The sequence below is a fragment of the Hemicordylus capensis genome, chromosome 10 (assembly GCF_027244095.1).
Source record: "Hemicordylus capensis ecotype Gifberg chromosome 10, rHemCap1.1.pri, whole genome shotgun sequence".
Classification (NCBI taxonomy): Eukaryota; Metazoa; Chordata; class Lepidosauria; order Squamata; family Cordylidae; genus Hemicordylus; species Hemicordylus capensis.
The window spans coordinates 6,645,504-6,673,132 of NC_069666.1; the positions used below are offsets into that span (position 1 = coordinate 6,645,504).

The 27,629-nt window shown below is 44.6% G+C and overlaps 2 protein-coding genes across 17 annotated transcripts in view; one reads left to right on the top strand and one right to left on the bottom strand.

The window, feature by feature from the left end:
* PCSK6 (proprotein convertase subtilisin/kexin type 6) overlaps positions 1 to 14,072 on the bottom strand; it is a 107,732-nt gene extending 93,660 nt beyond the window's left edge. For 3 of the 13 annotated variants that reach the window (XM_053271790.1, XM_053271786.1, XM_053271776.1), the window contains exons 1-2: positions 11,857 to 12,038; positions 5,905 to 5,986 (exon numbers count right to left, since the gene is read on the bottom strand). The gene's annotated coding sequence lies outside the window, so the exon portion shown is untranslated. Of the gene's footprint in view, positions 1 to 5,904; positions 5,987 to 8,444; positions 8,577 to 9,783; positions 9,802 to 10,568; positions 10,698 to 11,856; positions 12,039 to 12,297; positions 12,645 to 12,830; positions 12,848 to 12,874; positions 13,056 to 13,638 lie in introns of those variants that run through there. The other 10 variants (XM_053271788.1, XM_053271783.1, XM_053271787.1 and 7 more) reach the window with 8 other exon arrangements.
* The window catches only part of PLEKHO2 (pleckstrin homology domain containing O2), a 57,331-nt gene continuing 40,548 nt past the window's right edge, over positions 10,847 to 27,629 (top strand). The window contains exons 1-2 of one of the 4 annotated variants that reach the window (XM_053271795.1): positions 10,847 to 11,374; positions 16,792 to 16,906. In XM_053271795.1, coding sequence (XP_053127770.1) covers positions 11,310 to 11,374; positions 16,792 to 16,906 — 180 coding nt within the window. In that variant the 5' untranslated portion in view covers positions 10,847 to 11,309. Of the gene's footprint in view, positions 11,375 to 11,992; positions 12,082 to 13,006; positions 13,961 to 16,791; positions 16,907 to 27,629 lie in introns of those variants that run through there. The other 3 variants (XM_053271794.1, XM_053271796.1, XM_053271797.1) reach the window with 3 other exon arrangements.

Below are 27,629 nucleotides of genomic sequence, written 5' to 3' on the forward strand. Positions count from 1 at the left end.
AGCCGCATTTTGAAGTGAAGTTTCTGAACTATGTACAAAGGCAGCCCCATGTAGAGTGCATTGCAGTAGTCAAGCCTGGAGGTGACCAGCTGATGCACTACTGTTTTGAGGTCGTCCTCTTCAAGGAATTCAACGCAGCTGTTGAATCAGCCAAAGCTGGTAGAAAGCACTCCTGGCCATAGCTTCCACCTGAGATACTAGGGTGAGGCCTGGGTCCAAGAGTACCCCCAAGCTGCATACCTGTTCCTTCTCCGGGAGTGTAACCCCATCCAGGACAGGAAGGTTATCTACTGAGATTTCTACTCCTACTGAGTCAGACCCAGCATTGTCTGCACTGGCTGACAGCGTGTCTCCAAGGTTTCAGGCAGGAGTTCTTCCCAGTCCTACCTGGAGATGCTGCTAGGGAGGGCCCAAACCTGGGAGCATGCAAAGCAGATGCTCTGCCACTGAGTTACAGCCTCATCCCTGTCAAGAAGACCTGATTTAAAAGTCCCTCTTCTCAAATAGAAACACTGTGCTTAGCCCATAGAATAGATTTAAGATCCTGCTTCTCAGCCACAGGCTGAGTCTCTCTCAGCCCTATCTTGGAGATGCCAGGGAGGAAACTTGGAACCTTCTGCATGCAAGCAGGCTGGTGCTCTTCCCAGAGTGGACCCATCACACATATAGTCTCCCATTCCAATGCAAACCAGGGTAGACCCTGCTTAGCAAAGAGGACAATTCATGCTTGCTACCACAAGGCCAGCTCTCCTCCTATAAAAACAGGGCAGCATTGTATCTGTGATGGTGGGCACTTGTATGATTGCAAGGCTGGTCAGCGTGGTGCAGTGGTTAGAGTGCTGGACTAGGACCGGGGAGACCCGAGTTCAAATCCCCATTCAGCCATAAAACTAGCTGGGTGACTCTGGGCCAGTCACTTCTCTCTCAGCCTAACCTGCTTCACAGGGTTGTTGTGAAAGAGAAACTCAAGTATGTAGTACACTGCTCTGGGCTCCTTGGAGGAAGAGCGGGATATAAATGTAAAATAATAATAATAATAATATTACTGCAATATTCAGAGATGGGATTTTTAAAATGTATATTATTTTATTCTGTTGCTTTCATGTTCAGTGGCTGCAATTTATTCTCTGCAGTAATGGCGAGACAAGAAAGCTGTATAGTTTTTAATTGCTTGTGTTAAGTAAAAAGGGTGTGATAGACCAGTGGCAAGTTCACGGGAAAGTGCGAAAAGAGGAGGAGAAGGAAGGGGAAAGACAAGAGACAGTTGGGGTAAAAGGGCTTATTAATAAATGTCAGGAGAAATGGCAAAGAATGGCCTTGAACGAACTGAACACTTAGTCCTGCAGAGTAGCAGCAACAGCAGGACAGGAGGAGGGAGGGGTGAATTTCCTGAGCGGGAGCGAGAGAACATCTTGAGAAACCTTCTCCCCTGCACAATATGCTCGCTCTTGCAAGCAGCTCTTGCTCAGGATCACCTGTCCAAAAATGCACGTACTGTATTTATTGACGTCGGAGGAACTAGTCCCAGCGGCTTGAAAAACAAATAAAATCCTCTCCACATCTGCAATGAGGGCAGAGCCTTTGGCAGCCCTACCTGGCTGTGATGGAGCCAAGCAGATGCCCGTCATTCTGTCACACGACTACAGCCAGCAGGACTTCCAAGAATGGAGCGATGTGGGCTTGGCTCCCAAGGGGAAAGAGGGTGTCATTAGGGTGTGGTCCACGGGGCACAAGCCCCCAATAAATTGCTTGGAGCCTGAATCTCACCAACCACTCTCCCTCCTCTGTGACATTTAGAAAGGATATGCAGCAGTAGAGAGACAGCAGCACAGAGAATGGGAAAGAGCTCCAGGCCAGCCTCCCCTAGCTATTAATTAATTAATTATTTATTAATTATTATTATTATTATTATTATTATTATTACTACATGTTATATCCTGCTCTTCCTCCAAGGAGCCCAGAGCGGTGTACTACATACTTAAGTTTCTCCTCACAACAACCCTGTGAAGTAGGTTAGGCTGAGAGAGAAGCGACTGGCCCAGAGTCACCCAGCAAGGCTCATGGCTGAATGGGGAGTTGAACTCGGGTCTCCCCAGTCCTAGTCCAGCACTCTAACCACTACACCACACTGGCTCTTTCGTTCAGAGATTTTTCAAAGCATATGTAATTATTGTTGAGGGGGTGTGTGATTGAGTTTAATTATGAAAAGGGAAGCTCTGGGCCCAGATCTTTGAAGTACCTAGCAATGACCCCAAACCACCAGAATCCCAGGGGTGCACAACTTTATTTTCTCCCATAGGCTATCATTCATTCCCATGGGGGAAAGCACAGAGCTGCTCATGGAACAGCCCATCTTCCACCCTTGAAATGAGGGTGGCCCTCCCAGCCTTCAAAAGGTAGGGATTCTGTAGAAGGAAGTGCACACCCAGGGAGTTTTTTAGTTATATCCTGATTTTCTGACATCATGGAATTCATACCAATCTATGGAGCGATTGGTATGTAAAAACTTCTGCTGAGTCAGACCCTTGGTCTGTCTAGCTCAGTATTGTCTACACTTACTGGCAGCAGCTCTCCTGGGTTCCAAACAGGAGTCTTTTCCCACCCTGCCTGGGAATTCTCCAGACAGCAGGCTTTACCATGAGTTTTCTGGGACTGGGAGGCATTATTGTGAACTCAAAGTTATCCCAAACACCCAGTGCAAAACGTGCAGTGAAAAACCCGAACTGTGTGTGGAGTGCTCCCCGGTAGCTCTCAGAGACTTTGGGGTAAATCTGCCCGATATGTGAATGCACACCCTCCATCCAGAAGAGATGTGAACTAAAAGGCTTTTTTAACCCTGTGTGAAAAACTTCCCTGTAATGTCAGAAACTGAACCTGGGACCTTCTGCATGCAAAGCCGGTGTTCTATCAGCAAGCTTCAACCCCTCTCCTAACTTAAGGCAGCAATCGTAAGGTTCCCTTCCAGGCACTGACCTACCAGAGACTTGCTTAGCTTCTGCATGGGTGCTATGTATATGCTTTCAGACATCTATCTATCTTCATGGGCCTCACTCACTCATGCATTCAATCACTGACATGAAATTCCCAGACCAAACCATGAAAGATGCCATTTGGCAGGTAGGTTCCAGACCAGAAAAATAAGAAACCCCAGAAAAATTAATTAATTCCCTGGAAAATGTGGGAAAACTCTCTCATTGGAAAAGCAGGGGAAATGATGCCTTCCAACAAACTTTGGCAGTTTTCTCAGGTACTTTTACACACAGGAAGTCAGGACTTTCACAGAATGATGAAGAAATAAACAACCTATATTGTTTCAGTTCACTGGATTGCTATCCATGTTGGATATCCACAAAACTTGCTTAGGAAATAGAAAAACCCCTGCTAACTTGGCAAAGAGGCACCTTTTAATGTGATGATTCTCTTTTATTTAGCAGGGGGCATGAAACTAGCCCTATCCACCTCCAGCACAGTATCCCTCCAGTGACGGTTGCTGGTGTCTATCTTATGTTTCTTTTAGACTGTGAGCCCTCTGGGGACAGAGATTCATCTTATTTATTTATTATTTCTCTGTGTAAACTGCCCTGAGCTATTTATGGGAGGGTGGTATAGAAATAGAATGAATGAATGAATGAATGTACTACCAAGCCAGAGTTTGCCATCAGTTCGAATCTCTGCTGGTATGTTTGAAACACCTATATCGGGTAGCAGCGATATAGGAAGATGCTGAAAGGCACCATCTCATACTGCGTGGGAGATGGCAATGGCAAACCCCTCCTGTCTTCTGCCAAAGACAACCACGGGAACCATGGGGCTCTGTGGTTGCCAAGAGTCAACACTGACTCGATGGCACACTTTACCTTTTAGAGATCTCCATGCATCTATCTCACCCAGTCTCCTAGAATTTTAGTTCTTGGCAGCAGCACTGTTAACATGCTCAAAGCAAAGCTGCTCTTCTGGTCATCAGTTAGCAAGGAGTGAAGGGAGAGTGCATGCATGGTGGTCATTTCGTGATATGGGAGGAAAGTTTGCAAACTGCAACTTGCAAGCCGTGGGGTGTGTGTGTGTGTGTGTGTGTGTGTGTAGCCTAATTTTTGCAGCTCCTGCCCCTGTTACTTTAATAACTTGGATCTGCAAACATTAGCAAACAATTATGCTTGTCTCCATGCTGTAAAGATATTCACCTGCTGGTTTCTGCCGATCAAGTGACTGTTAAAGGCGCAAGAGCAAGCCAGACCGGCTTTTTCTGGTGAGTTGGCAATCTGCTATGCTATACTGGCTGAGGCTCCACACAATGTATGCAAGAGCTATAACAAACTGTTAATTGCATTTTTCACACACAGATACATACAAAAGGTGTGTGTGTGTGTGTGTGTGTGTGACACACACACACACAGAGAGAGAATTTGGTACTCACAGGCTATTTATCATAGAACAGGGGTTTCCAGCATCTTGGATCCCCAGCTGTTGCTTGATTACAGCTCCCATCCTCCCCAAGGGGGAGGATGGGAGTTGTAGTCCAATGACATTTGGGGACCCAATGTTGGATCCTGCCCCAGAGAGCTGTCTTAGTGACTCTACCCTTGAGTAATCCTTAGCAAAACAAAAAACAAAAAAACAGGCTGCTTCCTCTCATCTCTGGACAAGGGCTTTTGGGGAATTGGTATCACAGAGACTTCATTAATTTTCACAAAGTACACGGATGTTATGAAGAGTGAATGGTGATAATTAAGTAAGGCGAGCACAGGCAAAACAAGCATGGGAGAGGAGGCGGAGGAGAGGAGGCTGCCCCTTTCTGCCTCTCCATCTTTCTTACTATATTTGCTCAGCATTTCTCCTTATAAATATTCTACGATACAATACCACAAGGAGCAGGACGAACAAAGGGCCGCATTTCCAGGGTCTGTTTTCTTGTGCGAAGAGCCCTCTGGAGAGGAGACTTGCGTCGTTTTTAGAACATTTGCTTACAAAACCCAATAAAATGTCCTTCGTTATAATAGATGGTGTGTGTGTGTGTGTGTGTGTGTGTGTGTGTGTGTGTGTGTGTAGGCTTGTATATTGCAAGGGCCTCTGGGGTGCCAACTTGGTGCTGGGCATAGTGAGCAGTCTGCACCACTCTGCAGAATCTCAGTCTACAATGGCTAGACCAGTTGGTTTCAAGGCAGTGGGCAGATTTCACGTTTGCTCTCCGCTGGGCCGAGACCCACCTTTTCATCCTCAAAAGCCTTTTAGAAATTGGTTCTGCTAATCAGCGTTCCCCGCAACAGGGATTCCCAGATGTTGTTGACTACAACTCCCAACATCCCCAGCTGCAATGGCCTTTGGCTGGGAGTTGTAGTCAGCAACATCTGGCACCCTTGTTACAGGGAACGCTGATTAGCAGAATCAAATCTCCCTGCCAAAAAGCTGGGAGACCTTAGACAAGTCATCATAGGAACATAGGAAACTGCCATATACTGAGTCAGACCATTGGTCTATCTAGCTCAGTATTGTCTTCACAGACTGGCAGCGGCTTCTCCAAGGCTGCAGGCAGGAATCTCTATCAGCTCTATCTTGGAGATGCTGCCAGGGAGGGAACTTGGAACCTTCTGCTCTTCCCAGAGCGGCTTCATCCCCTGAGGGGAATCTCTTGCAGTGCTCACACATCAAGTCTCCCATTCATATGCAACCAGGGCAGACCCTGCTTAGCTATGGAGACAAGTCATGCTTGCTACCACAAGACCAGCTCTCATCTCATCTCATCCTAACTTGCCGCTTAGGGTTTTGTGAGGATAAAATAGTGGGGAGGCATGTATTCCATCCTGAGCTTCATGGAGAAGGACTAAATAAACACATAACATATGCATTCATTATATTGATCAAGTAATTTAAGGTTGAAGACTTATTGGCATTGACATGGATACCTACCAGAAGAGTTGCGCGAGAAGCAGAATTTTAGTAGCTTTTCCCAACATGATCCTCACCAGTTGAATTTCTTCTAACCACACAGCTGTTAAAGACAAAAGAGTCTGTTTTAATGACACAGGCAAACTCATCTGCAAGGTTTTGTTGTTGAACTCCTTCCCTCTGAATACATTCTTTAAACTCCCCCCCGCCCCAAGTTTAAACTATTTTTTTAATGTGCATTTTGAGGTACTTAATCCATGCTTGAACACAAGAGCAGATACTCAGAGTTTTCCCCCACCCCATATATAGGAGAACTATATAATTGTATAGTTAACAGAGAAGAACTACAATTTTATAGTTAACAGAGAAAAAAAATGAAACTTAGTGTTCAGGTAGACAGTATTATTGGCCCTGGCAATTATTCTGGCTAAAAACAGATTGAAATGTTAACAAAATTCATGGTCTGCAGCTGACATATAGAGTGTGTTGGACTCAATAAATTAAGCTCTTGATAAATTATATGGCCATTTCTGCTTTAGAGAGGGAGAGAGACAGGGAAGTTAATGTGTTCCTATGAAAAAAGACTGATTAGTCCTTGTTAGAAATAATTACACTCTACACCAAAATGAGGAATTCTGAAGAATTTCTAAGCATTTAGTAGAGAGTTAATATATTTTAAGATTGCAGAGAAATAAAAAATACCAGTGTTAAAACATGATTTCATCGGCTCCAACTGTACCGATTTACCAGGGACAGTTCTTATTTTCCAGAATATGCCCTTGGTAAATCACTATGTTATTCCCAATTTTGCCTCTTGGGAATGCCATATTCCTGGGAATTATCCAGACATAGCTACATGCTGCTGGGTATCCAAAGCGCGAATCTGCTTCACAGCAGATTCACAGCTGTTTAATTCGGGTAATTAGATGGGCCGTTCACATTGGGTGGGTTCCTGTCCACATTCCCTGAGGATCTTTTTCCTGTGTGCGTTCCCATAGCTTGCTCCGGGTTTTTCCTCCAACCAATCACATCCCAGGAGGAGGCGAGGAACTCCTATCATCATCATCATCATCATCATCATCATCATTTAGTTTGACAGTGGGCATTTAGCAAGATTGATTAGTCAAAACAGAACGCTTAACCTGAACCTGCTGCTGACCCAAATATTTGCTGATTTTTTATAATGAACTTGTCTTTGTGACTGCCTTCACCACCTCATGTCCCCCCCCCCCGAACATTTAAGAGACTGTGGAAGTTTAAATTAGAAATCATTACTTTCTCCCTGTGATGAAGAAAAATGCAGCCTCATGGAATCAGCTCAGACACAAAGGGCTCAGATTACATCGAACCTTCAGTCTCTATCCTTAAGCTTCCAGGCATACTCCAACAACATCTGCATATGTAAAGCCTGCCTATCTGCCTGATTTGCAGCATCTATGTTCCTATGGTAACCAGGCTTCAATAAGAGGAAGCCAGAGACTCATATATGAATTAAAAGTAGCCAAAAGACTGGAGTAGCACTAGCAAGGATCTTGTACATGTTGAAAGCATAGGATGACCCTCTGCGTTACTTCCCAAGAAAGCCTTTGAGACTGACCCATTGTACACAAGAGGAGTGTACAGAGGTTCCCAACCTTGGGTACCCAGAGCTAGCGTGGTGTAGTGGCTAGAGTGCTGGATTAAGACCGGGGAGACCTGAGTTCAAATTCCCATTCAGCCATGAAACTAGCTAGGTGACTCTGGGCCAGTCACTTCTCTCTCAGCCTAACCTACTTCACAGGGCTGTTGTGAGGAGAAACCGAAGTATGTAGTACACCACTCTGGGCTCCTTGGAGAAAGAGCGGGATAGAAAATGTAAAAACAAACAAACAAACAAATAAATAAAAATAATGGACTACAACTCCCATCATCCCCAGCCACAATGGCATTTGGCCATTGTGACTGAGGAGGAGCAGTATGGTAACTGTAGTCCAACAACATCTGCGAACCCAAGTTTGGCCACATTGGGTTAAAGTCCAAAGGCCATTGTGACTGGGGATGATGGGAGTTGTAGTCCAACAACACCCGTAGACTCAAAATTGGCCACATTGTGACTGGGGGGGATGATGGGAGTTGTAGTCCAACAAGATCTGGGGGGTCCAGGGTTGGGAATCCCTGGTATGGCAGAGGTAAATGGGAAGGGGTGGGCGAGTTGCAGGTGAGGAGTTTGCCTGTTCTGGATCCGTCACAAAGAGCCTGTAAAGCCAACCAAGGACACAGCAGATGAAAGAAGACACCCGCGTTGTAGCGATGCACGCGTCCCCCAAAGGAGCGCCTGGCATATGGTGCCTTCAGATTTCTTTTTATTGTGTTACAGATCCAAGGGAGGGAGCAGGAGACACACTGCAGGTTTAAGGAAACTTGAAAGTACCCGCCAAGACAGACAGCTGTAATTACTGGGACCCACTTCCAAGGACGCCTGGCTTTATTCCTGTTCAGAAATCCCTCGGAGAGCTACCTCAGCTGCCAGGAAGGAAGCAGGCACTCTAACAAGCAGATGGAAGGGCTCGACACCTGCACACCTGTTATCCTCCAGGTAGAAAAGATTCCTGGCTTTAAAAAGCCACCCGTTTCTCAATGACACATTTACAGTCCTCTCAGCAGCGCGCCGAAGAGACGTCTGACAGGCACTGGCAGTCTCACAAGGATACCCCAGTGTATTTTCAGTCGGATGCTTTCTGCATCGGCCGATAGCTCTTGGGACTGCTGAATGGAGCATCTGTGTGCAGAGGAAGTATACTTCTGAATGCCAGGTGCTGCGGATGAACAATAGAAAATGCCTCACCTGGAACATAGGAAGTTCCTATTAGGAAAAACACTGTGTATTAGGAACATAGGAAGCTGCCATATACTGAGTCAGACCCTTGGTCCATCTAGCTCAGGATTGTCTAGACTGGCAGCAGCTTCTCCAGGGTGGCAGCAGGCAGGAGTCTTTCTCAGCCCTATCTTGGAGATGCTGCTAGAGAGGGAACTTGGAAACCTGTATTTGTTCTTCCCAGAGCGGCCCCATCCCCTAAGGGGAACATCTTATAGTGCTCACACATGTAGTCTCCCATTCATATGCAACCAGGGTGGGCCCTGCTTAGCTAAGGGGACAAGTCATGCTTGCTACCACAGGACTTGCTCTCCATCACTAAAACATGATGAAATGTAGTGATGGGGAAAACTGCACCACTGCCTGCTCCCTTGTCTTTCCTTGACTGGCACAGTGAGGACGATCCACCCGCCATATTTTAAGGGGCCTACTGAGGGAACCTTGCCCAAGGAACCCCAGATATTCAGTAGGCCAGGACCACAAACTTTCACCATTGGTATCATCTCAGGGGATGAGTGCTCATAGTGATTTCTGGCAACACTTACCTCCTTAGAGATGAAAAATAGATGATGGCATTGCTTCATATACAGCTTTCTCTGTGTCATCCCCTTTTCTTTATCCCCACCCCACAAAGAATTATGGTAATATTGCAGTCATCTTTGCACAGAGTAAAGAGTTAGGGTTAAGGTCAGGGTTAAGGTAATAATGAACCAATTATTGCACTCTCTTCATGGAGTAATCTTGGGGGACATTCCTGCCAATGTTCATTTCTATTCCTCTGACAACACCGGTAAAATTATATCTTAGTGTGTTTGTGTGTGTGTGTTTAAAGCTTTTCAAAAAATGTTAAACACCATTGCAAATGTAGCCGCTACAGGCCGGATGGTCCGGACAATAAAAGCATGAGAATGCACTGGAAGCAGAAGGTTTTGCAATGCTGTCACCTCTTTTCCATCTCTAGGGGGGTAAAGGTAAAGTGTGCCGTCAAGTCAATTTCGACCACAGAGCCCTCTGGTTGTCTTTGGTAGAATAAAGGAGGGGTTTACCATTGCCTCCTCCCGCGTAGACCTTGTCAGAAATCACAATGAGCATTTGTTCCCCGTCCCCCTGGATGGTGCTGACTACTCCAGCTAGCTTATGTACCAACTAGAGTCCTGGAAATGATTTGGGTGTCCACACTCTTGTCTTTCAATAATCATTGCAAATGAAGACATTTGCAGAGAGAAATGGTTAAAGCTGATAACTTGGGGGAAAATTACGGTGAAAAACAAGATTTACAGACAGGATGGGGGTGGAGAAACATACAAGTAAGAGCAAAAGCTGCTTGAAGAGAGGAGAACAATTTTAAAAAAAAATATCCTGGCTTGTTTCTAATCCTTGAGATGGTATCAGGAATTCAGGAAATTGCATCTTTTAATGAGATTGTGCTACTTAAAAAATGTAAGTCTTAGGAAATACTTCAGTGGAACTAAACAACAGAGAGATAAGAGTGAATTTCCCCTATCCGGCCATCTCTTGCATCAAGCGGGGCCATTTCCATGCTGAAGGAGATCCCATTTAAGCCAAGTTATTTACCACATGAACCTTGCCCCACGTAGGGAAATTATTATTATATATGCATTAGACATAACTTGTGCAGGCCCCAATTAGGTTGATGGAACTGTACAAGGCCACAGCCATTCCTAAATAGCCAAGGTCTCTGAGTAGATATCATGTTGCTGTTTCATGCAATAACATTACTTAAAAATAAAGGAATTAAACTGCCCTCAAACACAAAAGGAAAGAAACTCCCAGAGTCAGACCTCTACATCTGCACAGCAGGATAACCAACCTGTTCAGCTGACTCACACGCCTCTGAATCATCTTGAATTATGAGGGGAGATTAGGGGATCCTTGATACAACCTTCAAGCCCTGTTCCCTAACAATAGCCAAATCATGGCCCCCCATAGCCTCCTAAGAGGCCACACCTGGATTACTGCGTACAATTCTGGTCTTAAAAATAGACATTCTAGAACTGGGAAAGGTACAGAAGAGGGCAACCAAGATTATCTAAAGCAGGGGTCCCCAACCTTGAGTCTCCAGATGTTTTTTTGACTACAACTCCCATCATTCCCAGCTACAAAGGCCTTTGGTATTTGTAGCTGGGGATGATGGGAGTTGTAGTCCAACAGCCTCTGGAGACTCAAGGTTGGGGACCCCTGACTAAAGCACCTTCCTTATGAGGCAAGCCTACAACACTTGGGGCTTTTTAGTTTGGAAAAAAGACGACTGTGAGAGAGACATGATAGAGAGATCTATAAAATCATGCATGGTGTAGAGAAAGAGAAATTTCTCTCTTACACATAACCAGGGTCATCCCATGAAATTGATTGCCAAGAAATTTAGGTCCAACCAACTGAAGTACTTTTTCACACAATGCATAATCAACTTGTAGAATTCTCTGCCGCAAGATGTGGTATTGGCTACTAGTTTGGATGGCTTTAAAAGGGGTTTGGATAACTTCATGGAGGAGAGGTCTATCAATGGCTACTAGTCAGAGGGCTGCAGGCCACCTCTAGCCTCAAAGGCAGGATGCCTCTGAGTACCAGTTGCAGGGGAGTAACAGCAGGAGAGAGGGCATGCCCTCAGCTCTTGAGGTAAAACATGATGGAATTAGCCTCTAACTGTGTATCCTCTTGCTGTGGTGAGACAGAAATGACCACACATCAGGTGTAGATGTGAGGTAAAACATGACTGAATCATGAGCCTCTAACCACGCTATGTGTCATTTTGCTGTGAGGGAGAATGTTAGTACACCTCAGGTGCAGGTGTGTGGTAAAATGCAATGAAATGTTTTACGAGCCTTCTCTGTTGCCACCCCCATAATACTTTGGAATAAGCTCCCTGCTGGAATCAGAGGCTCCCCATCTCTGAGAGCTTTAAAAAAGTCTTTAAAGATGCCTTTACTCACCCAAGCCTTTTAAATTAGAATTGTGGTTTTAAACTGTTTTGATTTTTGCTTTATGTTGTAAACCGCCCAGAGTTTGTATTTGTTTTATGTTGTTTCTATGCCACCCATTTGGGGCAGTATACAAATATGATGAATAAAATAAATAAATAAAATGAATTATTCACAAACCATGCTGTGCACCATCCTGCTGTGGTAAGGGAAACTTTACCTACACATTAGCTGCAAGTGTGTGATATAATTCAATGCAATGATCCTCTAACCACCCTACATATCATCCTGCTGTGGTGAGGAGAAAGGTAAAGTTGTGCGATAAAACCAGATGAAACGAGTCTCTCACCACCCTGGGTATCATCTGGCTGTGGTAAGGCAACAATTACCACACAACAGGTGCAGGTATGTGTGGTAAATTGTGATGAAATTAGCTTCTAACCACCCTGTGTAACACTTTCCTGTGGAGAATTTTCACCACACATCAGCTGCAGGTGTGTGGTAAAATGTGTGGTCACCACACAGATGACCAAATTGCTCTAGGATAAGCTCTTACACTCTGGGATAGCTTGGTTGTCTGTATTTTTCTTGCTAAGTGATAAGGGATATTTTACCACATACCAGCTGCCAATGTATGTTAAAATGTGTGGTAAAATGTCAGCTCTTGAGGTAAAACATGATGGAATTAGCCTCTAACCGTGTATCCTCTTGCTGTGGTGAGACAGAAATGACCACACATCAGGTGTAGATGTGAGGTAAAACATGACTGAATCATGAGCCTCTAACCACGCTATGTGTCATTTTGCTGTGGTAAGGGAGAATGTTAGCACACCTCAGGTGCAGGTGTGTGGTAAAATGCAATGAAATTTTTTATGAGCCTTCTCTGTTGCCACCCCCATAATACTTCGGAATAAGCTCCCTACTGGAATCAGAGGCTCCCCATCTCTGAGAGCTTTAAAAAAGTCTTTAAAGATGCCTTTATTCACCCAAGCCTTTTAAATTAGAATTGTGGTTTTAAACTGTTTTGATTTTTGCTTTATGTTGTAAACTGCCCAGAGTTTGTATTTGTTTTATGTTGTTTGTATGCCACCCATTTGGGGCAGTATACAAATATGATGAATAAAATAAATAAATAAAATGAATGATTCACAAACCATGCTGTGCACAATCCTGCTGTGGTAAGGGAAACTTTACCTACACATTAGCTGCAGGTGTGTGATAAAATTCAATGCAATGATCTTCTAACCACCCTACGTATCATCCTGCTGTGGTGAGGAGAAAGGTAAAGTTGTGCGATAAAACCAGATGAAATGATGAAATGAAAGGGAGACTTGATGTGTGAGCACTGTGAGATATTCCCCTCAGGGGATGAAGCCGCTCTGGGAAGAGCAGAAGGTTTCAAGTTCCCTCCCTTTCCTATGTTCCTATGAGTCTCTCGCCACCCTGGGTATCATCTGGCTGTGGCAAGGCAACAATTACCACACAACAGGTGCAGGTATGTGTGGTAAATTGTGATGAAATTAGCTTCTAACCACCCTGTGTAACACTTTTCTGTGGAGAATTTTCACCACACATCAGGTGCAGGTGTGTGGTAAAATGTGTGGTCACCACACAGATGACCAAATTGCTCTAGGATAAGCTCTTACACTCTGGGATAGCTTGGTTGTCTGTATTTTTCTTGCTAAGTGGGAAGGGATATTTTACCACATACCAGCTGCCAATGTATGTTTAAATGTGTGGTAAAATGTCTGTTAAAACGCTTGTCTGTATGGGTGCATCATGTGTGGTAAAACAACCATCTGTAACCGTCCATATTTTACCCACAATTCTTTCCCATCAATATTGATATGTAGGCTGGCATTTCTCTGAGCGGTGATGTCTCTTTGCTAAAACGAAAAATGGAGAACAAGCTATGGTTTTCTGCTCCCACCCCTTTCTAGCCTAATGCAAATTTATCCTCACTTGGCTTGCTGGTTTTTCCATAATCAAAGCATCCCAAACCACTGCTGAATGTCCAAAGGTGTTGTCATATCCCATTTCTTGGCTAATGGCAATCTGGCAGCCAGACTTGGATTTCTTGCTTTCGCCGCGTCTGCAGACAAGCCAAGTGGAGTTGGAGGCTGCTGCACAACGAGATCCATTTGTCAAAACTGGCTGTCTTTCGTCGCAAAGAAGGGTTCCAGGACAATGGCTTGGAGAAGATGTTCCATGTAGTCGCTGCCAGGAGAAAGTCTGAGTCATTTGGCGTGGAATAATCACATTTGGAGGGCTGAAGAAAGCTTAGGCAAGTGGCTTAAAGGCTTTCTTACACAATCACAGAACACCTGTCCTTTTCTCTCTGCACTCCAGGTTCCTTCCATCAAGGATCCATGGGCGCCATTTTGAGCAGGCAGGTCTCTCCCATTTCTCCCCATGTGTTTTTAGGCCACATGGGGATACTCTTAGTGGTAGAGCATCTGCTTTGCATGTAAGGTAAAGTGTGCAGTCGGTGTCAACTCCTGGTGACCACAGAGCCATGTGGTTTTCTTTGGTAGGATACAGGAGGGGTTTACCATTGCCATCTCCCACTCAGTATGAGAGGATGCCTTTCAGCATTTTCCTATATTGCTGCTGCCCGATATAAGAGTTTCCCATAGTCTGGGAAACATACCAGTGGGGATTTGAACTGGCAACCTCTGGCTTGCTAGTCCAGTCGTTTCCCCGCTAAGCCTGGCTTCTCTAGGTAAAATTCTCACTGGAAACCCTGGAGAGCTGCTGCCAGTCAGAGCAGACAATACTGAGCTAGATGGATCAATAGTTTGACTCAGTAGGCAGCAGTTACATTGGAAAATGTAACTAGATGTTTTCGTGTGCAACCAGTCCTACAGGGCCATCTAGCCTTCTATCCAGCTCACAGGTTTTATACACCAAGTGATTATAGTCAGAGACAATTAAGTGAGCTTTATGTCCTGGATTGGTGTGCATGCCAAAGTCTTTGCTGATAAAATAAAGGAGTGATGGTGCTGATAACACTAAATCATTTAAATGCACTGTTTTGTTTTTTTAAAACCATTTAATCTTGACTATATGCAAGAGCAGGCTTTCAGGATTGCTGGGAATCTAGTTCCCTCTCTACTGAAGGGAATTTCAGTGTCCTGTGAAGAGTAGTTGAAGTCACTGGGTATGCTTAGCCTGAAGGCTTTACAGACAGGGCTGTTACCCTGAATCTCTTTTGGAAGAGAGTGTGTGCTTGCACACACCAGCCAAAGTTACCCCAAAGTCCCTTCAAGATCCTTAGACTCACTCCACACACAAATCAGGCTTTGTCTTGCAAATTCTAGCTTATCTTGGTGTATTTCCAGGTTTTTAAAATGCTGGTTTTAAGCTACTTTTTCTGAAAACGCTGGAGCAAATATGGAGAGGCATTGACGTAGAATCATTAGCATGATAAGAGGGATACTTTCTTTAGGAACATAGGAACCTGCCATATACTGAGTCAGACCATTGGTCTATCTAGCTCAGTATTGTCTTCACAGACTGGCAAGGGCTTCTCCAAGGTTGCAGGCAGGAATCTCTCTCATCAGCCCTATCTTGGAGAAGCCAGGGAGGGAACTTGAAACCTTCTGCTCTTCCCAGAGCAGCTTTATCCCCTGAGGGGAATATCTTGCAGTGCTCACACTTCTAGTGTCCCATTCAGATGCAACCAGGGCAGACCCTGCTTAGCTATGGGGACAAGTCATGCTTGCTAACACAAGACCAGATCTCCTCTCATTTAGAAATGGATATGGCTCTTTAGAAAGCTCACCCCACCATTGGCTAGAAGGAAAAAAACATAGGCATTATTTATTTATTTATTTATTTATTTACACAGTCAGACAGGTGTTATTGACTGGTTTGTTTTATCCAGACATCGAGTCCTTCCCAAGGACCTGGGATGGCTGAATTTTATTGTCAATATTATTATTATTATTATTATTATTATTATTATTACATTTATATCCTGCTTTTCCTCCAAGGAGCCCAGAGTGGTGTAATACATATTTAAGTTTCTCCTCACAACAACCCTGTGAAGTAGGTTAGGCTGAGAGAGAAGTGACTGGCCCAGAGTCACCCAGCAAGTCTCATGGCTGAATGGGGATTTGAACTCGGGTTTCAAAACAAAATGCCAATGCCGCACGTGTGATTCACAGTGGCTTTGCTCAACATTTACCCCGCAGCATGAAGCCAGGTGTGAATAACTCCCTGGAGAAGCGAAAACCAAGGGGAGATATGATAGCCACCTTCAGATACCTGAAGGGCTGCCACACAGAAGAAGGAGCAGACTTCTCTGTTGCTCTTGGGGACTAGCACCTCAAGAATAGCAAGGTACTGGATTTAGACTAGACATTAGGAAGAATTTCCTAACTGCAAGAGCTGTTTGGCCATGGAACGGACTACCTTGTGCTCTCCTTCACTGGAGGTTTCAAATCTGCCTGCAATGCTATAGGTGACTCCTGCATTGAGGAGGAGGGTTAGCCTAGAAGGTTTCCAATTCCCTTCTAATTATACTCTATGAAAGACGTTTGCCATCCCCACTGAAATATGAAGCTACAACCCTGCAGGAGCTTTTCATCCCTGTTAAGAAAGCTTGGGTTGCTAAAAATGACAGTGAAGAATCAACACCACTACTGAGTTCAGTTTAATAGGTGGTTTTTTTTTTTTTTTTTAAGAGTTTACATAAGAGTCTGGTGTGGTGGTGTGGTTAGAGAATCAGATTGGGGAGGTCCCCCTCACCCATGGAGCTTGCAGGGTGATCTCGGGCCTGTTATGATCTCTCAACCTGACCTACCTCACAGGGTTGTTGTGAGGATACAATGGCGGAGGTGGGCAGAAGAACCATATGTACTGCCTTCCTCAGAGGAAGGGTGAGATATCAATGAAATGAGTAAACAACAATATGGGTTATGTTCTCTGATTTTGCAAACCAAAATATTGGCTATGTAGTATTTTCTTCAACTTTCCCCAGCATTATGGACTTCTCAAAGGAGCTGGGTCTTCGCATAATGTGTCTGAAGTATGATAGTTTAAGCATGGTCATTTGTGCCTCGACTGAAAATTCAAGATTGATTTGTTCTATGATCCATTTGTTTTAAACAGGTTTGAAAAGTCCATAATGCTGGGAAAAGTCGAAGGAAAGAGGATCAACGAGGATGGCCATCATCATGGAGAGAATCTATCCATGTGGTTGCTAAGAGTCGACACCAACTTGACGGTACTTAATCAATCAATCAATCGGTATTTTCTTTGGATCCTCTGCAAGAAAGCAATTCCTTTAGGTTGCCACTTATTTTTAATGTTCTGTGCCTTTAATGGCAGCTGGCCTTAACATGCTTAAAGTTATCTGGGGAAGGAAGCACTGCCCTACTGGTAATACACAGAACTTTATTTCATAAGGCTACGACTGTATCTCTATTCAGACATTAAGCTGTACAGCATACAGCTGTACACATATACATGTTTTTGTGTGAATGATCATACATGCATTCATTTTCAAGGGGACCTGGGTATAAGGCTACTCAAATGCAAGTGACAGATAGGAGGTGTGCCATTGTTCAGGAACACAATGTGTGTACAATTGTATGTGCATACACTGTACACAAATTGTACATATGTGTTGAACTGAACATGTGAATAGGGCTTGGGAAAGAATAGCAATACGTGTATCATTGACCTCCTCTTCCCCTCTGCAAATCCCTGGGAAATCTTCCTATAGAAGCTAAAGTGGATTGGTTTGCTTGGGGTGATGGGGGCATATTTCTTGACTCTGTAGAAAAACCTTTGGGATGTCTTTGCACTGTAGGACAGTTACAGATTGCCAAATTACGAGTAAAATTCTGTAGTTGCGAACGAGACAAGAAATATGAAGCCTTTGAGTGCCCTCTAGTGGTCTTGGATTTTAATACAGGATTTATCTGACTTTAACAGAGGCTAAACATGTAGCACAAGCTTCTTACACTTGGTCCCAGATGTTGTTGGACTACAACTCCCATCACCCTCAGACTTTCTGCATTGTGGCTGAGGATGATGGGAGTTCTGGTCCACCACCATCTGGGGACTCAAGTTTGAGGACCCTTGATTGTAGTACAAAGTACTGGTGGTCCATGACCCAAGAGTAAGATGAAGTTTCACCCAAAACCAACATCCTGCTGCCACCAGATGCCTCTGAGAAGACCACAAGCAGGGCATGAATGCAGTAGCCTTTTTTTGATGCCCCTCCCCCAGTAACTGTTGTTCAGAGGTATGCTGCCTCTGAAGCTGGAGGTTCCGTATAACCATCACGACTAATAGCCAATGATTGAATTCTCCTCCAGGAATTAGCCTGCTGCCTGTTGAAAGCCATTTCAGGAAGTGGTTAACACATATCTTGTGGCTGCTAATTCTGTAAGTTCGTTATGCATCTTTTAATTAACCTGACCCAGTATATGCACTTATAATCTTATAGATAGCAGCACAAATGTCTTGCAATGCTGCGACAACCAATTTCGATCAGAGACCATGCATCATTTTGGTTGATCCTGTTTTAAAATGTGCATTCTGCACCTGATCTGCATATTATTAATTAAGAAGGAAACTCATCCACGGATGCTTTAAATACACCCACCCCACCTGGTTCTATGGCTCTTTTAAGCAAGGCTGGCTTTGTTGTAGCTCTAAGGGTGACACTTCCAGAAGAAGGAATAATTAAGCCTTCAAACTTGTTGCTGGTACTAATTGCATTTCTGAATCTGTGATGAGACCCATTTCCTCTCGATCCCCTTCATAATTAATTTCCCTTCCCTTGATTGATTCCGGTTTGGCATCAAAGTTGTTGCTTGTACTGATCGTTAAATAAGACAGAGTCATAAACACAGTGGCTGATGTCTAGACTGCATTACTCCTGAGTAGTCTTACAGAAATTAGAGTTTGAGAACCCCAGCTGTAAGGTTAAATGAGTATGATTATCATAGGAATATAGGAAGCTGCCATATACTGAGTCAGACCATTTGTCCATCTAGCTCAGTATGGTCTACTACACAGACTGGCAGTGGCTTCTCCCAGGTTGCAGGCAGGAGTATCCCAGATCCCTATCTTAGAGATGCCAGGGAGGGAACTTGGAACCTTCTGCATGCAGATGCCCTTCCCAGAGCAGCCCAGCCCCCTAAGGGGATTATCTTACAGTGCTCACACATTTATCTCCCATTCAGATGCGACCAGGGCGGATGCTGCTTAGCACAGGGGACAAGTCATGCTTGCTACCACAAGACCAGCTCTCCTCCTCTTACTGCAAAGTGTGGTTTGCTTAACACCACCTCGGGAGCTCTTGGCAAAGGCGAGAACTTAGCCAGGGACTTCCCATTTTTACATTCAGTCTCTCAGCCACTGTGCTGCACCAGTACCAGTCAGGGATCCCAGCTGACCCTGCCTGCACCGCATGATCAGCTAGGTTGCCTGATCGCATGGAAGTTCTCCCCATTCAGTGCTGCATAACAATGTCCTTTAACACAATCACAAATAAAACAGAGTTGAGCATCTGTTATGTCGTGTGCCGGCACAGACCTCGCTAAGCGGTATGGTAACGGTGCTGGAGGAGATGTAAAGAGGACCTAGTTACCAAAGGGCTGTCGCACAGGAAACCCAGTGCAAAAGGAAGTGAGCAGAATAAGCATGAGGTTGCTTTCCTTCATGTTAGATGTACTGTATTTACTGTAAAAGGAAAGGGGCTGATTTCAAATTTTGCGAACTAGAAGATGCTTTTTATTTTTTTTAAAAAAGCATACCGTATTTATCCAAAACGCTTGTGATGCCTAAAAGTGTAAGAAGAGCCTGCTGAATTAGACCAAAGGTCTTAATCTACGCCAGCATCCTGTTTCCCACGATGGCCAACCACATGCTTCTGAGAAGCTCACAAGTGAAACATGTAGACAAATATCCCTCTCCTGCCGTTGCTTCCCAGCATTTGACATTCAGAGGTACACTACCCTTGACCATGGAGGTTCTATTTAGCTGTCACAGCTAGGAATAGAAGAACCCCAGGGGATCAGACCAAAGGCCCATCCAGGCCAGCATCCTGTTTTCCACAGCAGCCAGTCAGATGCCAGCCTTGTTTTCCTTTGTGAAATAGGATGCATCTGGCAGACCAATCCTGATCAGCTTCGTGTGCAAGTTATTTAGCAAAGAACAAAGCACGTGTGAAGCTGCAGAGCAAAGCTTAAAAGAAACCGCTCATAGGGAAGCTCTCATGATCAACTCCCCCTCCTACCTTGTTCTGAAGGGGATGGAATCTGGGCAGGCTGAGCAAATCCTACCTAGCTGATCAAGCTCCCTGCCTCTCCAACCTTGTTTTTAACTGACACACAATTGAAAACTGGGAGTATGAAGAGTTCCCGAATTCGGGCAGGAGGCTTCTCCTACCCTAAGGTTGATCGTGTAGACTGCCATAGTGTGGTCCTCCCACCAGGAGGGCAGATCTTGCAAACTTCCATTGCCAAAGCCCCCAACCTTCCAGGCACCTCTCTTGCCCCAGCAATGGAAAGGCCAGACAGACATCACTTCTCAGGGGGCCAGATTAGACACCAGGGGCTTCTGGTTGCCAACCTCTAGTTTGAAACCAAGCACTGCAAGAGGACAAACCCTCCCGGCAAGGTCCCAAAGCAGTTCTGGCTCAGCGTGGGTTGGTTTTTCAGTTCCTTGTCTCGCAGAGAAGTCGCCAGCACACATGACAGATGACTGCAGGATTATAGCTGCAGCCTGCATTTGCCTTATTTCAAGGCCGTCACTAGGCAGCAGAGGAAACAGGAAACGAGCACAGTCACCTACAGCAGAGGATTATTAAAGGCATCCAGTACAAGGCCAGGCTTCTGACGCCGGCAGCAAGGAGTGACTAAGAGGCTCTGAGCACTGTAGCCGGCCCCTTGAAACATCCGGAGGGATGCAGATGGCACATGTTGCTTGCAGACCCCCTGTGCTTTTGTGCTACAGTGCCAGATATAATCAGGCAAGAAAAGTACAGGCACAACCAGGGCTGCAATAGGAGGCTTCAACATTTTGTACACTATAAGGTTTGCAGGAATACTGATGTTTGCAGTTAAAAAGAGAAACCCCCAAGCACCCTTATTGTTTTGCTTGCAAAACTGCAAATGTATATTTAAATATGTTCTCAGCCTTCTCAGTTATGGATGTGATTGTATTTGAGGGCTTTAACCACCCCCTCCTCCATTTTAATAGATTCAAATTAATTTGATTCGAATCCGAATCCTTAAAAGGGCAATTTGATTTAAATCTACATCAGTTTTCAAAATTTGATTTGAATTAGATTTGAGAGCTGTTTGGCACCTTTTAAAAACCATTCATGCCTCCTGCTTGGTTACAAAAGGCACCAAAACAGGATAGAATCAATTCAAATCAGATTCGAAGTCAGATCGAATTTTTGGACCAGCTTCGAATTCAGTTCAAAATGAATGTTCAGAATTCAATTTGAGTTAGAAACAAATTGAAAAATGTGTTTCGTGCACATCTCTAGATTTTAAGAACTGTACAACTAGTTAATAAGAACGTATGAAGATCCCAGCTGGAGCAAGTCAAGGCCCATCCAGTCCAGCATCCTGCCAGGTGCAATCAGGAAGTCTGCAAACAGGGAAAGAGAGCATCCGTCCCCTCCCTTGGTACTTCCTAGCATCTGCATGCCCCCTTTGATCCTGGTGAAAGTAAATAGCTACTGAAACTAGTAGCTGTTGATACCCCTATCCTCCATGAATTTGCCTAATCCCTTTTAAAAAACCAATGCAGTGTGGGCCGATCTCTCTCCTAAACGTGGCTGCACAGCCCCGTTTGGTAAGGAGATCGATTGCCCCTGCTGCGTTGGCAGTGGGACCAGGAGCGGCTCTCCCTGCCTTTAAATCAGGGAGAGTCGTTCCACCCCGTGCTGCTCAAAGCAGCGTGGGCTGATCTGCGTGCAAAATGGGGCCACGCGGCCCCATTTGTAAGGGAGACCATGCCCCCACGTCTGATGGACTGAAATAACGCCTGACATCAGACGCGGGTGGCGTGTCTGGGGCTGTGCTCATGGCCCCTGATAGGGCACGGCCCAGGTTCTTTGAACCCATTCGCCCAATGGTGGCTCTGCCCCCTGATCCCTTCCTTTCCTCTTAGAGAGCAGATGGAAACATCTCTCTCCCCCACTCCCTGTTCATTATGTAGTTCTATAGATTAGGGTTAGGTCTCTCCTATCCAAAGGTGTACTTCACCAATAAATACTTTCTATTTATTCTACAAGAATCTCCACGTGTCTTCTCTAATTAGCTGCAGCAACTAAACTCTGCAACTATGTAGCTAGAATGGGTAGCTTCTTTAGGACGGGCCCAACCAACTCACATCATGTCCCTAGCATTTTATTGAGGGTGGGCAAAAAGCCATCCCGCCAGGCTCCCAGCCCCTACAAGATTTCTCTCCCCTCTTCCCACTTTAATCTTTGCAAACACATGGCCACTGAACGAACAGTAGTGTTTCTCTCCCACTCTGGCTGGGCACTCCTCTGATCCTGCTTAGGGTCGTGAGAAAACCTTATTACCCCAGTAGAGGTAGGCCAGGCCAAGATGCAAAGCTGTAGTCCTAATGCATGATGGAGACACAGGGCAAGCTTATTCATGCTAACTGTACTGCATAATAGAATTAGCTCATTATAAAGAACGTGCTGTCTCTTTAAGAACTTTTTCTCCTTGCTTGTAGAATAGGCATGAAAGAAAACCTTCATGTGAAAGGTTTTTGCCCCTGTAAATCCATGGGTAATCCACTATATCCTAAGCTGCTCCATGAATCAACCAAGACCAGTCTCTAACAAGCACACCTCTAGACACCCTTTTAAGTCCCATAGTTCAAAGTGAAGTGGAAATGACAGGGCAGCTGTGAAAAACTGCTGTTTCGGAAATTCACCACATTCACCAGCTCCTCCGACACACAGATAAGTTCAGGGCTGAATCAGGATTTTCATAGTGAGAGGCCAGGGAGCTACTGTAGATGATGTAGGACTTAGAGTTGCCAGCAAGTTGCCATTTCAAGATGGCGGCCATGTAAACATCTGAGGCACAAGCAGACTAATTTGTGGACTGCCTAACCCATTTGAACCAAATTGGGTACAGTTGCAGTGAGTGACACACAGGGACACCTCAACAGCATCGTTTGTGATGATGTCATCCTATAGCCTACCGATAGCCTAGCACTGACAGCTGCATTGCTTATGCACTTTGCTGAATTGTGACTAAATGCAACTCAGCAATGGAACAAATAAGTTCAGAACTGGAGAACGTGAGTGCACAAGAGGAACCCCCCTCCACAAGGATAATGTTTGGACTGAGTGGAAATGAAGAAGAAATGAGCAGATAGGGATCTGTTCTGTAGGACGGCAAATGGCCATGATTCAATTAGGCTCATCTGACTGAGAAAGTACATCTCTCTGGCTCCCATGTTCTTTGCAATACAGAAAGGCATTTGCTCTGAGCAGAGGACTCTGAACCTCTATACGGGACGCTCTCATGCAATGGATACTATCATTTCCATCCAGGCTGATAGCTAACAGCTTGCAAATCTCCTGGAGTGGCAGATTGGATGCCTGAAATGAGACTGTAATGGCTCAGATTGGAGATGATATTACAGACGCATGCCAGAGCGATGAGCCTAATAAAGCAAAGATATCCATCGCTGTATTTTGGGTAAGAAAGGCACAAAGTGGAACATGCTAGGTTCTCCTGGGGATGGTTACTGTAAAGTAAGTGTTGCCTTTCAGGATCTCATCTTTTGAGTTTCAGTTCTCTCTGTACCAACCTTTGGGGATGCGACTGTAGCTCAGAGGCAAAGTAAGTATCTGCTTTGCATGCAGAAGGTCTCAGGCTCACTCACTGCATCTCCAGGAAGGGTTGGGGAAAAGACTCCTTCCTGAAACCTTGGAGTGCCGCTGCCAGTCAGTATAGACGATGCTGAGCTAGATGGACCAAGAGTCTGACTCAGTATCAGGCAGCTTCCTATGATCCCATTCAGCAAAATGTATTAGATCAAGATCACTGTATAAAAAGCGGCTAAAGTAGCTGTTCAGCTTTTTGTCAACGGCCGCATCCTTGCTTTGCACGGGACACAGACAGAGAGAGGCCCCATTTGCATGTCATGAGAAACTTGAGTTGAAGAGGCCTCAGGTTTAATATTTATTTATCTAACATATACTGCCCCAAACAAAAGTCTCTGGGTAGTTTACAAAACATATAAAAAGGTTGGCATGTTACAATAATTTTAAATTTAAAACAATGTTAGAAATATTAAAACCGTATCTAATTAAAAGCATGGGTGAAAAAGTGTGTCTTGACTGCCTCTTAAAAAGTTGTAAGAGGTGGGAGGCCCTTATTTCAGCAGCGAGCACATTCCAAATACCCAGGGCCTAAGCTGTTTAGGGCTTTATAGGTTATAACCAGCACCTTGTATTTTGCCCGGAAACTTATTGGCAGCCGGTGAAGCTCTTGTAAGACAGGATATAAGACAGGGATGACCTACAGACCAATCTGGCTGCTGCATTCCATACCAACTACAGTTTCTGGACTATGTACAAAATACATAGTACGGTGTAAAAGAATGCAGAGAAAGCTCATCCCGGCCTGCAGTGGGCTTTCTTCTGTGGGAAAATACAGCTCTTTTTTTGCCACACATATGCAATGTCGTAGCACTGAAATGCAAATATTTATTTATATTATTTATTTATTATTTACATTTCTATCCTGCTCTTCCTCTGAGGAGCTCAGAATAGTGTACATGGTTATTTTTATCCTCACAACAACCCTGTGATAGGGAGAGCGGGAGCCAGAGAGTCAGTCCTATGAGCAGCACAAAAAACGTTCAGGGACCAGGGTGTTTTCCTGACTATGAGATTTGCAGGAGGAACAGACCACCCACCACTGCCCAGTACAAAGTCTTCCTCACCATCACTGTGGAGTCCAATATTAAAGATTGCACATTCCAAAATAGTAATAAATAAAGTTTCAAAGTAATAAATAACGCCCCCCCCCCCCACACACACTGTCTTTGAGCAGAGAGCAGTTGCTACTATCACTGCACCAACATAGTGATTCACTCTGTTTGCCTTGCCTCTCAATAGCAAGATCTTCCTGCTCCGGCCACTCTGATTAGCTGAAAAGCTGAAGAGGACCTGGGTGCATTCAACCAAGTATGCAAACGGACCCCAAAAGAACCCAGCACCATATAATAACCTCAAGTTATGCTCTAAAAGTATACTTGGAACTTGGAAAACTATAAATTTATGTTTGTTTGTTTATTTCTTTATATATTCAATTTCTATACTGCTCTTCCAAAAATGGCTCAAGGCGCTTTACACAGAGAAATAATAAATAAATAAGATGGCTCCCTGTCCCCAAAGGGTTCACAATCTGAAAAGAAATGCAAGACAGACACCAGCAACAGTCACTGGAGGGATGCTGTGCTGGGAGTGGAGAGGGCCAGTTACTCTCCCCCTGCTCAATAAAGAGAATCACCACATTAAAAGATTCTTCTTTGCCAGGTTAGCTGGGGTGGAAGTAAACAATATCTCCAAATACCATAGAATAATAAGATAAAGAGAAACATTTAACAAACAATCTCATTTAGCACATCAATGTGAGAAATTTATATTAAAAAGAAAGACATGTAACAATGAAAAACATCAATATGAGTTTGTATAATGAGAACAAGGTTTATTCATGGAGGAGCAAAAAGAACAATAGAGTTAGATCAAAAATCGGTATCCTTTGGTCTAACCTCAGATTCAAGTATTGAGCTGGATGAGCTCAGGAGCAATATGGCTCCTCAACTTGTGCCTTCCACAATTGTGGATAAAGACTCCATTGTGAGAGGGAGAGAGAATCTCGCTAGGCCTTCTTTAGGGTATTCCAATTTCAGAGGATGGGCAGGCAGAGCAGGTTAATGGAATTCAGGAACACCTACAAACAGGCTACTATGATATATAAACGAAATATCAGCTATCCCAAGCCAAGATTAACATCCTAGAGAAGGAGCTTTCATTCATCTCTACACCTAGTTACTTATAACTCTTAACACAATGGTGGAATTGCAGGCCACGTTTTGTACAATCAGACTGGCTGATTTCTTTACGGATTATACATTCTCTGTTTCTGCTCAAGAACCTATTTTCAAACCTAAATCGACTTTCAACACCTGCCCCCCTCTAGTAACCCTTATACTAAAGTTTTTCAGAAACTAGTAACCAGGGAAATTCAAGAATTGGAGGGAAAACATCTGGATACTTGGCACAACTTGACTTGAACAGAACATCAGGCTCTATATAATCTTCAAAAACAGGATATAGTTATAAAACCTGCAGATAAAGGAGGAGCCATAGTGATTCTTAATACTTCCTTATTATATTAAGGAAGTTGAGTGTCAACTCAACAATCCATTATATTACAAATATAATTCTGGAGATCCCACCAATCGAATAGTACTATGATCTTGGAAATATTAGATTAGGGTCTACATATGGGATCTATTTCTAAAAATACTTATTAAATTTTATTGGAATTGAACAAAGTGTACTGGTTTGCTATATTCTATCCAAAATACATAAAAACAGCTTGCCAGTACCTGGTAGACCTATAGTATCAGGCTGTGGCTCTGTTTTTGAACCAATCACTGTAAACCGGGTGACTGTTGATGTAGTCTCTCTGTACACCAATATATCACAGGGTGAGGCATTACAAACAATAGAAACTGTGCTAGATAAAAGATCTATTCCTATTCCTCCAATCTCATTCTAAGGATTTAGCTACAATAGCATGTCAGGATAGGAGATCGGGGGCTTTGTGTTTGCAAAAGCCAAGGGAGGAGGAGGAGAGAGTGATTGTGTGGAAACCAGAAGCTAGGTAGGCAAGGTGCAGGGAAATCACATTCTATCCCCTGCATTTTATCAAGGGTGGATGATAAGTTGCAGGGATGCAGAGAGGCCAGTGGCGGCCCGGGTTCTGCTGCCACCACGGCCCCCTAGGCCTGCCCCTGCATCTGACGTCATACGCAGGGAACATCTAGCCACGCCCTCGTGTCTGATGTCATATGCAGGGGCATGTCTGGGGTAGGAGGCACAGCCCCTGAGGGATGGTGGCCTGGGTTCTTTCGACCTGTTCGCTCAATGATGGCTCCACCCCAATAAATTGTCCTACCCAGCTCTTGACTCCCACAGGATCACTCTTCCCTCCTCCTACCTTGATCTTTGCAGACACACAACTGCCGATTGGGAATGCACATGGCTCTCCGACCCTGGGTGGTCACTCCTCCGACCGACCCCGATTTTGATGATGTGATTTCATAAAACGATTTGGACAACAATCCACGGAACAACCCAACAGCACAGTGGCAAAGGCATTGCAACACGGTGGGCAAAGGCATTGCAGAGGAATCCAGCTGGCAACTTTAGGGGCCTGGCACTAGGAAACTGCCAATTCTGCTACCCACCATGCTTGGCCAGCTCACCAGGCCCATGCATGGCACTATCCCAATCACAGGAAGCTATCAGGAGACACAATGCAAAACCACAGACGCTTAAAGACAATCCATCATGGCTAATACCATTAAAAGCCCACAAACCCCACTACTTCTATGAGAGTTCAGAAGAGGCCCAGGAGAGGTACTCTTTGACCCCGTTTTATGTTAATGGTGTTCTGCCTCATTGCTCTGTCGGGAGTTGGCAACTCGGCCAGCTGATGTTGAAACCTCTCTTCTCTACATCCACAATTCGAACCACAGAAACTGCTGGCTGAGATGTTAAAGTTCTTCTTGCATGCAGCTGGAAGCAGATGGCAGGGAGAGGCTGCTCAGGCCCTGCACCCGGAGAACTTTCAACAGGCACACTTCCCCTGCTTGGGCTGGAGACTACATTGCTTAAGCAAAACATCTTCACTTTTCATTGTACGAGC